The sequence below is a fragment of the Coregonus lavaretus genome (genome assembly GCF_964263955.1).
Source record: "Coregonus lavaretus genome assembly, contig: HAP1_SCAFFOLD_57, whole genome shotgun sequence".
NCBI classification, from domain to species: Eukaryota; Metazoa; Chordata; class Actinopteri; order Salmoniformes; family Salmonidae; genus Coregonus; species Coregonus lavaretus.
Genome location: NW_028160194.1, coordinates 2,546,720 through 2,558,917, shown reverse-complemented (window position 1 = coordinate 2,558,917; position 12,198 = coordinate 2,546,720). Strand labels below are relative to the sequence as shown.

General features: G+C 41.1%; 1 protein-coding gene across 1 annotated transcript in view; it reads left to right on the top strand.

The window, feature by feature from the left end:
* LOC311122041 (uncharacterized protein) overlaps window positions 1-11,816 on the top strand; it is a gene marked incomplete at its 3' end in the record, with an annotated part of 30,679 nt that extends 18,863 nt beyond the window's left edge. The window contains exons 2-4 of the mRNA XM_084196458.1: window positions 10,755-11,003; window positions 11,532-11,615; window positions 11,812-11,816. Coding sequence (XP_084052584.1) covers window positions 10,755-11,003; window positions 11,532-11,615; window positions 11,812-11,816 — 338 coding nt within the window. The remainder of the gene's footprint in view (window positions 1-10,754; window positions 11,004-11,531; window positions 11,616-11,811) is intronic.
* Between the last annotated feature and the right edge of the window lie 382 nt (window positions 11,817-12,198).

Genomic DNA, 12,198 nt, shown 5'->3' with positions numbered 1-12,198 from the left:
CATGACTTACACACAGAGAGAGACATATTATATCCATGACTTACAAACAGAGAGAGACATATTATATCCATGACTTACAAACAGAGAGAGGCATATTATATCCATGACTTACAAACAGAGACCAACTGGCAGGTGTCTTCACTGACATTTTGAACCTCTCCCTGACCGAGTCCATAATACCTACATGTTTCAAGCAGACCACCATTGTCCCTGTGCCCAAGAAAGCGAAGATAACCTGCCTAAATGGCTTCCGCCCAGTAGCACTCACGTCGGTAGCCATGAAGCGCTTCGAAAGACTGGTCATGGCTCACATCAACACCATCATCCCGGAAACCCTAGACCCACTCCAAATCCCAGTGCTTGATTATGGTGATGTGGCCATGGGGCGGCGCACAATTGGCCCAGCGTCGTCCAGGGTAGGGGAGGGAATGGCCGGCAGGGATGTAGCTCAGTTGGTAGAGCATGGCATTTGTAATGCCAGGGTTGTGGGTTCGATTCCAGTATAAAAAAAGTAAAATGTATGCACTCACTAACTGTAAGTCGCTCTGGATAAGAGCGTCTGCTAAATGACTAAAATGTCAATGTAAATGTAATCTATAGTCATACGGCTGCCTCTGTTTTAAAATCTTTAGCACTGTTTTATCACTGGGATTTTAAACATTTTAAATGAGCCAATTTCTCTTCTATATTATTTATCTTGTCAAAACATGTCACTACACCTCAACACATCACCATTGGGACAATCCAATTTGCTAGTCCCCATTATTTTCTATAATGCATATGAATAGATGTTTTCAGTATAAAGGACTTAGACAGGTTTTCTTCTTAGGTAACAATTAAATAAAACAACAAATATATTATTTGTCTTTTTTTTTTAATGTGTTTTAAAATGACCCACTTACTATTGGGGAGTGGAACCAGAGAGTAAGCTTGTGTTACCTTTCTCACACCACTACAGTATTCATTTCAACAGACCCCATTGTTAGAGTTCAATATATGCCCAGGACGATATTGAGGTTCAGGCTGTTGTAATGTCCAGTTGATTATGTAAATAGTATTGTAGAACTCTGGTATTGATGGTCCATTTGAGGGTGAGTCATTGGTATGAATATTCAGAATGAAAGAGCTGAGAATTCATGTAACACAATATTTCCTGTTGTGTTAATAAGCACCACAGCATTTTAGGCAGCAATTGTTCAAATCTGTCCAGAGTTTACAGACGCCAGGACAGCGGAGTCACTGACCACCTTCCGGAGACACTTGAAACCCCACCTCTTTAAGGAATACCTGGAATAGTATAAAGTAATCCTTCTACCCCCTCCCCCACCCCCGATAAAAAAAGTGCTTGTCCCACAGGCTATCATAAGTTGAATCCACCAATTTGTAAGTCGCTTTCTGGATAAGAGCGTCTGCTAAATGATGTAAATGTAAATGTAATTTACAGTGAGTACAAACCCAGCCTGCCTCTCTCCTTCCACACTGAGTCCAAACATACAGTCACTGGGTCCTGATTGTGACAGTGGAGCCCAGTTTACTGTAGGATCCAGAGATGGCATCAGTGAAGCTGGAAGACTGCAGTCAAACACTGGAGCTGAATGTCAACATTAAAGATGAAGAAGAGGAGGAGAAGATTGGGAAATCTGTTTCTCATGGTAAGAGCAGGTTCTTTAGTGATCATATATATAGAACACCTCACCTGCGACTCATGAAAATACTTCAATTTATGTATTAATTAAGTCTACTAAAATGTTTATCTGACACCATAAAGACGATTAAAATATGCAAGAAAGCATTAGGCAATGAGTTGATGTTGACTAGCAAGAATTGGTCTGATAGTGGAATACTAAAGGTAAATAGATTTAATGACATTGTAAAATTAACGATTTACTTACATTTCTTTAATTTTTAGAGGAACTTGGGTTAAGTGCCTTGCTCAAGGGCACATCGACAGATATTTCACCTAGTCGGCTCGGGGATTCGAACCAGCAACCTTTCAGTTACCTTCTGCCCAATGCGTAAAGCCTAAGTTACAAGTAAATACTGACATTAACAAAACATGAAGTATCTAAACATGATCAGACAGGAAGAGAAAGACAAAGAATCCATAGCTTGTGTCGTGGCCCATAGCTCATGGGAGAGGGGTAGAGAGAAAGACGGTGTACACTGAGTGTATTAAACATTAGGAACACCTGCTTCTTTCCCTGCCATAGACTGACCAGGTGAAAGCTATGATCCCTTATCGATGACTCTTGTTAAATCCACTTCAGTGTAGATGAAGGGGAGGAGACGGGTTAAAGAAGGATTTTTTGAGTATGTGTTTCATTCAGAGGGTGAATGGGCAAAACAAATATTTAAGCGCTTTGAACAGGGTATGGTAGTAGGTACCAGACGCACCGGTTTGAGTGTGTTAAGAACTACAACACAGTTTCCCGCAGTTTCAACAGTTTCCCGTGGGTATCAAGAATGGTCCACCACCAAAAGGACATCCAGCCAACTTGACACAACTATGGAAAGCATTGGAGTCAACATGGGCCAGCATCCCTGTGGAAGGCTTTCGACACCTTGTAGAGTCCATGCCCTGACAAAGTTAGGCTTTACTGAGGGCAGAAGGGGGTGCAACTCAATATTAGGAAGGTGTTCCTAATGTTTTGTACACTCAGTATATATCTCACCACAGCAGGTCAAGAACAAAAGAGAAAGACACATTGAAGCTAAGACCCTTTTAGAACCATTTGACCATGTTTGGATTCAAAATTGGAGTTGTTGATCAATAACATTACTGTTGAGTTAACTTCCAATCAGATATCAGACCTACAGTATGTTATCACAACAGAAGCTCAGAGGTGTGACAGAATGGAGGATGGTGAGATAGTGCATCATTCAGAATGGGGGATGGTGAGATAATGCATCATTCAGAATGGGGGATGGTGAGATAATGCATCATTCAGAATGGGGGATGGTGAGATAATGCATCATTCAGAATGGGGGATGGTGAGATAATGCATCATTCAGAATGGGGGATGGTGAGATAATGCATCATTCAGAATGAGGGATGGTGAGATAATGCATCATTCAGAATGGGGGATGGTGAGATAATGCATCATTCAGAATGAGGGATGGTGAGATAATGCATCATTCAGAATGGGAGATGGTGAGATAATGCATCATTCAGAATAGGGGGATGTGGGGAGCAACACAGAGAAGGCTGAATTCCTGAGAAGACAGTAAAACCTTTGGGTTGATAAAAGAGAAGTCTGGGGTTGGGCCCGCCACTATAGTACTATCTACATCTAGGAGTTATCTCCAATAGTAAGACCTCCATAAGTTCATTCTGTCATTCTGACACCCCTGAAGAACTCAACACAACAAAGCTTGTTTTATCGTTGTGCATGAAAAGTTGTTATAGAACTGTTTCGATGATAAGATATATGTTATTTCATGCTACTGAGACTTGCATGGATGACACCAGTATTGTCAGCATTTGTTTTATTAACTGGGCTATCTGGAGTGATCAGAGAGTAGACTAAAGAAGTGAAGTAGACATACTGCCAGTGTTTTAAAGTTCTATGAAATGAGTCTGTATAGTTGCCAGGGTTGGTGTCAATTCCATTTAAATTCCAGTCAATTCAGGAAGTACACTGTCATTCTAAATCCAATTCTCTTCAATGTTTTTCAATCAGGAAAATTGGTTTACTGGAAACACCTTTCCTCTTTTGACCTCACCCTTTCCCAGTCCCCTCCCACTGCTTGACCCCATCTTCACTAGAGGCTGTTCTCCTACTAATCTCACTGCAACCCCCCTCCAAGTCTCTGACCCCTACTTTGTTTCCTTTTCTCTCCATCTCTCCTCCAACCTACCCACTCAGCCCTAACCCAGATGGTCATGCTCCTCCCACTCAGCCCTAACCCAGATGGTAATGCTCCTCCCACTCAGCCCTAACCCAGATGGTCATGCTCCTCCCACACAGCCCTAACCCAGATGGTCATGCTCCTCCCACTCAGCCCTAACCCAGATGGTCATGCTCCTCCCACTCAGCCCTAACCCAGATGGTCATGCTCCTCCCACTCAGCCCTAACCCAGATGGTCATGCTCCTCCCACTCAGCCCTAACCCAGATGGTCATGCTCCTCCCACTCAGCCATAACCCAGATGATCATGCTCCTCCCACTCAGCCCTAACCCAGATGGTCATGCTCCTCCCACTCAGCCCTAACCCAGATGGTCATGCTCCTCCCACTCAGCCCTAACCCAGATGGTCATGCTCCTCCCACTCAGCCCTAACCCAGATGGTCATGCTCCTCCCATTCAGCCCTAACCCAGATGGTCATGCTCCTCCCACTCAGCCCTAACCCAGATGGTCATGCTCCTCCCATTCAGCCCTAACCCAGATGGTCATGCTCCTCCCACTCAGCCCTAACCCAGATGTTCATGCTCCTCCCACTCAGCCCTAACACAGATGGTCATGCTCCTCCCACTCAGCCCTAACACAGATGGTCATGCTCCTCCCACTCAGCCCTAACCCAGATGGTCATGCTCCTCCCACTCAGCCCTAACCCAGATGGTCGTGCTCCTCCCACTCAGCCCTAACCCAGATGGTCGTGCTCCTCCCACTCAGCCCTAACCAGATGGTCATGCTCCTCCCACTCAGCATCTTTACGACCCTACTCTACTCCCTTTCTGCACCCTAGAAAATATAATTGATACGATTGTGATGCGTTGTTGTCTCACCTAGCTATCTTAAGATGAATGCACTATTGTAAGTCACTCTGGATAAGAGTGTCTGATGAATTAGTCAAATTTAAAAATGTGAATTGATATGGAATTGACCCCAACCCTGATGGTTACTAACCCTTGTGATAGTGAGTGGAGGATGATATGGTGATATGATACTTTTTGTTTATTAAATTGTATTTTAAAACTAGATGAGTTATTTTAGTCATTAATATTAATTAAGGCTTAATTCAAACCTGTTTAATTTATCTGCCAATGAAAAATAGTGTGTATATGAATTTGTACTAGTCAAGCTCTTCTCTTTTGTGTAATGAATTACCAAAAAACGATGTTTGAAGTGACATATTGACTGTTGTTCTGAAGCTGAACAAGACAGGAAGTTTAAATGAGCATCACAAAGCTAAATCTGACCTATTCACTAACATGTTTTGTCAGCATAAGCAGCTGTGAGACATGCTAGAGTACTGTAACATTACTGATCTACTGAATCATTGTAGTTGTTGGGGGTTATCTTTACAGTAAATATAATGGTGGTGGATAAGCCTTCAATGCAAGCTGCAGGGGTTGCCTTTCAACAAGATGATCCTGACATTTTAAAGGTTAAAAAGGTGGACTTTGTGGCCTTTATCACAATGGTGATTAACGGCACTGCCAAGGTGGAGAAAATATCTAGGAAGATAGAAATCATTGTGGTTGCGGCAGAACGGTTCCTGGGGCTGAAAGATTTATTGGCAAAAGAGTTACATGGAATATTGGCAAAAGCCGTACCACCATCTCAGGTCCTAGAGACTGAGAAGGTAGATATGGAGATTTAAAGGAAGGAAGAAATGGGAGTTTTGTTTGTTTTGGCAATGTACTATTTTTATTAGGGTGGAGTAAGTTAGTATCACTATTAAGTATGGATGTATTTTTTATTTAATTTATTTTGTGGTTTCAAACCATCCAGTTGGTGGCGGCAATACAACTTTTGGAAGTAGTCTGCCATAAAACCCACAGAAGAAGAAGAAGATGTCGCTGTTGCATTGTGGTAGTTGGGGAACAGGAACTTCCGGCGAGGCGCGCAACATTCTTCAGAACAAAAAAAACGACACGACTGTGCTTTCCGTTTCTCTTTATTACTACAGGTATGTAACAGCACTTTTAAACTGTCTAATATCGAAATAACGTCATAACATGTTAGATAACAAATCAGTCAAGGTATTATCACGTTTGGCAAAGGTTTTGTGTAATTGTTGTGTCAAACCGAGTGATTGAAGAACGTGCTAAAAATATTTTACAATCACACGGCGCTGGGTCCATTACACGTTTTCATTTGTGAGGCTTTCCAGGTTCGTATATAGGTCAGTGCGTTTCGCCTGGGCATGTTCAGTACAAAAACGTTTTGGAAAGTTGCAGATAGAAATACCCTGAATAGAAGTGACATGATTCAATAGAATCAGAGGCATGTTTGTTCTACATAATACATTTGTATCTGATCGTCGCCAACGTCTCCGTCCTCCTGCTGGACGCAGCCCTGGTACCCACTTGTCCCTACGGATGTGAAGCTAGTCATAATAATGATTAGCCACAATAGTGGAATTTGCGGTTTGCCCTCAAAATAAAAGGCCTTCATTGAAAGTGATGCAAACTGATATAAAATATTGGAATCATGTCAAATGTGGTTACTTAATTTAAAATGAATTATAAAAACTAATTATTTTGAAAATAAACAGGAAGAAAGGGTTGAAATCCCACTGTGGCGGTATTAGACCACATAATTGCATTGGGGGCGTTCTTATATGCACTTATGAAACGGGTTGGATTGTGCTCCCATGGAACGGGTGACACCCACAGAAAACAATTCTCAAGAGTTTATACAAATATTAGCATGTTAGTTGTTATTGCAGGACTTTGACTGTGAAAAAGCACCTTCCCAGTCAGTCTATTGCAGGGGTACTCCAGTACTATTTGAGAAGGTCCGATCAAACAAATTTCCTAGGTGGCAAAGGTCCGGATGGATATAGTCATTTATTGGCGTAGTAACAAACCCCCAACTTGCGACCCCAAACTGTTCACAACCCTCTTGTTGGCGGAGAGAACATTTAGCAGTTTTAAAGCGAATATCCTGTAATTCTACACATTTTACGACAGGGCTGAGATTTTTAGTTGTTGCTGTTTTTAAGCAATTCTACATGTTTCCATGTCTTATGTGTGTTTATATGATACCAGGGGTTGAAGCCCAACCAAAACAGTATTATTATATAATTATTTTGTGACCTGTGGTCCATATTGACCCCGTTCTTGGTCCTTACCGCGTTACGCCAGTTGAGTATGCTGTTTCTTTTGTTTGTATTGGACATTCATATTGCACTGTACAGCCCTACCTATGTATTGTTCAGCCTACTCAGTGACACCCACAGAACACAACTATGTAGAGTTTACACAAATATTAGCGTCTTCACTCTATTGCAGGACTCTGAAACCACTGTTGTCCGGGAGTTTAACCCCGTCAGCTAAATTGTCATGATAATCAGTGGTTTCAAGTTTGTCTCTGTACATTTTTGACGAGATGATCATAGCAAAATATATATAAATAATTCTGCATTTCCCGCTGTGCAAATGCATTGTTTCTCATTGCAAATAGGCTCAGGATAATTCCTGATAAGGTTGGGTAGCTGATAGGCCTTTTCAGAGCTTAAATAGCCAAAATGATTAGTCACAGGGCTCCCGAGTGGCACAGCGGTCTAAGGCACTGCATCTGTCACTACAGAGCCTGGTTTGATTCCAGGCTGTATCATTATCCGGCTGTGATTGGAGTCCCAATCAATTGGCCCAGTGTCGTCCGGGGTAGGCCGTCATTGTAAATAAGAATTTGTTCTTAACTGACTTGGCCCAACCATTGGGTCAAACATTAGACCAGACCAAATCTGAACCAATCACTCAGACATTAGGCAGGTTTCCATTGACCCAGCTGCATTCGACAAAAGCAATGTTGCTAAAATAATCTTTGCGATGTGTGTAATGGAGACGGCAGATATAGGAGAAATGTTCTAAAGCTCAAAAACATTTTTAATCGTTGGACGGGTGGATTTTTCTTTTGTCAAAGTTTCTTTATTCTGACAAGTGAGGATTGAAACAGTGTTTTTTAAATAAATGATTGCCAAATCATTTTGACGGTACAGGGTGAGTCATTACGTCCAGCTGTTTTTATCGACACAAGATATTTACATGGAAACACACCCTAGATGGCAATTGTCGTATCTATTTTCTATGCAAACTTTTTCTTAATGTCGAGAAACAAAGCACTGGACAAGTTATTGGAAACATAGCTACTGTTTCACAAGATTGGAAAGTACAGTACAGCAGAGTACAGGAAAGAGAAGTTTAGTTCAGTACAGTACAACAGTACAGATTATAGTACAGTATAACATACTGTATTGTATTTTACTTTAATGTACTCTGTTAGGGCTGGGCTATATGGACTATATCATACAGCTGTATCTTGAGTTTTTTCAAACGTATGGGTGATTCAAGATTTCTTAATTTTGTTTTTCTCTAAGTAAGTGTTGTACAGTTAAAGGTCAAATACATTGCATTTCAAACAGTCAGCTATAATCTAATGAATTCAGGGCTTGTGAAGTTATACCTATGAATAAATACTATTGTTTTTTGATTGAAATAATACAGTGAAGACAACGTTATTCAGGAAAATAGTACATAGTGCTGCCTAAAGCAAACTGCAAACTTGTTCTAAATGGTTTTTCAGTCATTTATGTGAATTTCTGAAATCTACTATAGGTTAAGTGCACTTACATGGTTTAATTTAAAGTGTGCAATTTGTGTCTAATGTGAAATTAATAAATGGTTTGTTGTCAATGCTTAGCTACCTGATCTAATATATTTTTATAGAATAATGAAAGTGGCAGAACTGTCAAGACTAACTTTTGTGTCCGTTTCTCTTTATTACTACTGGACGACTCAGATTAAGTCTGAGGCCGGTAACATCAACAGTGAGGACAAACCCAGCCTGCCTCTCTCCTTCCACACTGAGTCTAAACCTACAGTCACTGGGTCCTGATTGACAGTGGAGGCCAGTTTGCACTGCAGGATCCAGAGATGGCATCAGTGAAGCTGGAAGACTGCAGTCAAACATTGGAGCTGAATGTCAACATTAAAGATGAAGAAAAGGAGGAGAAGATTGGGAAATCTGTTTCTCATGGTAAGAGCAGGTTCTATCTAACTATAAGTATATATTTTTTTTGTCAAGCAGTGGCAAATATACAGCACCAGTCAAACGTTTGGACACACCTACTAATTTAAGGGTTTTTCTTAATTTTTACCATTTTCTACATTGTAGAATAATAGTGAAGACATCTAAACTATAAAATAACACATATGGAATCATGTAGTAACCAAAAAAGTGTTAAACAAATCAAAATATATTTTAGATTTTTGCCTTGATGACAGATTTGCACACTCTTGGCATTCTCTCAACCAACTTCATCTGGAATGCTTTTCCAACAGTCTTGAAGAAGTTCACAGCATAGCACTTGTTGGCTGCTTTTCCTTCACTCTGTGGTCCAACTCATCCCAAACCATCTCAATTGGGTTGAGGTCGGTTGATTGTGGAGGCCAGGTCATCTGATGCAGCACTCCATCACTCTCCTTCTTGGTCAAATAGCCCTTACACAGTCTGGAGGTGTGTTGGGTCATTGTCCTGTTGAAAAACAAATGAAAATCCCACTAAGCGCAAACCAGATGGGATGGTGTATCGCTGCAGAATGCTGTGGTAGCCATGCTGGTTAAGTGTGCCTTGAATTCTAAATAAATCACCAGCAAAGCACCATCACACCTCCTCCTCCATGCTTCACGGTGGGAACCACACATGTAGAGATCATCCGTTCACCTACTCTGCATCTCACAAAGGCACTGCGATTGGAACCAAAAATCTCAAATTTGGACACATCAGACCAAAGGACAGATTTCCACCGGTCTAATGTCCATTGCTCATGTTTTTTGGCCCAAGCAAGTCTCTTCTTCTTGTTGGTGTCCTTTAGTAGTGGTTTCCTTGCAGCAATTCCACCATGAAGGCCTGATTCACGCAGTCTCCTCTGAACAGTTGATGTTGAGATGTGTCTGTTACTTGAACTCTGAAGCAATTATTTGGGCTGCAATTTCTGAGGCTGGTAACTCTAATGAACTTATCCTCTGTAGCAGAGGTAACTCGGGGTCTTCCTTTCCTGTGGCGGTTCTCATGAGAGCCAGTTTCATCAATGCGCTTGATGGTTTTTGCGACTGCACTTGAATAATCTTAAAGTAATGATGGACTGTTGTTTCTCTTTGCTTATTTAAGCTGTTCTTGCAATAATATGGACTTGGTCTTTTACCAAATAGGCCTATCTTCTGGATACCACCCCTACCTTGTCACAACACAACTGATTGGCTCAAGCGCATTAAGACATTCCACAAATTAACTTTTAACAAGGCACACCTGTTGATTGAAATGCATTACAGGTGAACACCTCATGAAGTTGGTAGAGATAATGCCAAGAGTGTGCAAAGCTGTCATCAAGGCAAAGGTTGCTTACTTTAAAGAATCTCAACTATAAAATATATAATTTGATTTGTTTAACACTTTGTTGGTTACTACATGATTCCATATGTAATTTCATAGTTGTGATGTTTTCACTATTATTATACAATGTAGAAAATAGTAAAAAATAAAGAACCCCTGGAATGAGTAGGTGTTCTAAAACTTTTGACTAGTACTGTATGTGAATTTAGGAATATCTACTATAGGTTAAGTACCGGCACCTCAAATATCTAGTGCTTGAGCTCCTGTTCCTCTTATAGAATGTTAGCTCAACAGTGTTGTGGAACTCCTGCACCTAGATATAAACAGTACCGACACCTATTTCAGTCCAAGTCAAGCACTGAAGTAGATAATTTAACAAGAATAAATATAATATATTTTTAGAGAATAAAGAAAGTGCCAGAACTGTCAAGACAATAACTTTTTGTGTCCGTTTCTCATTGTTACTACAGGACGACTAAAATTAAATCTGAGGCCGGTAACATCAATAGTGAGGACAAACCCAACCCGCCTCTCTCCTTCCGCACTGAGTCCAAACCTACAGTCACTGGGTCCTGATTGTGACAGTGGAGCCCAGTTTGCTAAGCAGGATCCAGAGATGGCATCAGTGAAGCTGGAAGACTGCAGTCAAACACTGGAGCTGAATGTCAACATTAAAGATGAAGAAGAGGAGGAGAAGATTGGGAAATATGTTTCTCATGGTAAGAGCAGGTTCTATCTAACTAAGTTTGTGTTATTCATTCCAACTTCCAAATGTGCATGAAAAGTTGCAGTAGAACTGTTTCATGATTAACTATTTCAATGAGAAGGTAGATATTATTTCATGCTACTGACACTTACATGGTTTGACACCAGTATTGCCAGAATTTGTTTTATTCACTGGGCTATCTGGAGTGATCAGAGAGTAGACTAAAGAAGTGAAGTAGACTAACTGACAGTGTTTTAAAGTTCTATTAAATGAGTCTGTGTAGTTACTAACCCTTGTGATAGTGAGTGGAGGAAGACACTAACCCTTGTGATAGTGACTGGAGGACGACACTAACCCTTGTGATATTGAGTGGAGGATGATATGGCTTCTACATCTGCATTGCTTGCTCTTTGGGGTTTTAGGCTGGGTTTCTATAAAGCACTTTGTGACAACTGCTGATGTAAAAAGGGCTTCATAAAATACATTTGATTGACATGTATATCACACCAACTGACTGGTTCTTCTGTTGTTGTTCACACAGGAGACCATGTTGAGACATTCTCTACATTCAGCGAGCAACAGCAGGAAGATCACAGAGCTAAGAGGTCTCACCACTGCTCACATTGTGAGTCGAGTTTCTCAATTCTATCAAAGTTAAAAATACACCTACAAATACACACAGGAGAGAATCTGAATTTCTGTACTGACTGTGGGAAGAATTTCACAACATCAAAGGCTCTGACAGTTCATCAGAGAGTGCACATAGGAGAGAAGCCTTACTCCTGCTCTGACTGTGGGGCAAGTTTCTCTCACCTGTGCAGCTTAAAAAAACATGAACGTATACATACAGGAGAGAAGCCTTATTCCTGCTCAGACTGTGTAAAATGCTTCACAACATCAGCTGAGCGAAAACGTCATCAGAGAACACACACAGGAGAGAAGCCTTACTCCTGCTCTGACTGTGGGAAGAATTTCTCTCGACAGGAAAGCTTAACATTGCACCAAAGGATGCACACAGGAGAGAAGCCTTACTCCTGCTCTGACTGTGGAAAGATTTTCTCTCGACAGGGAAACTTAAAATCGCACCAAAGGATACACACAGGAGAGAAGCCTTACTCCTGCTCTGACTGTGGGGCAAGTTTCTCTCACCGGTGCAGCTTAAAAACACATGAACGTATACATGCAGGAGAGAAGCCTTATTCCTGCTC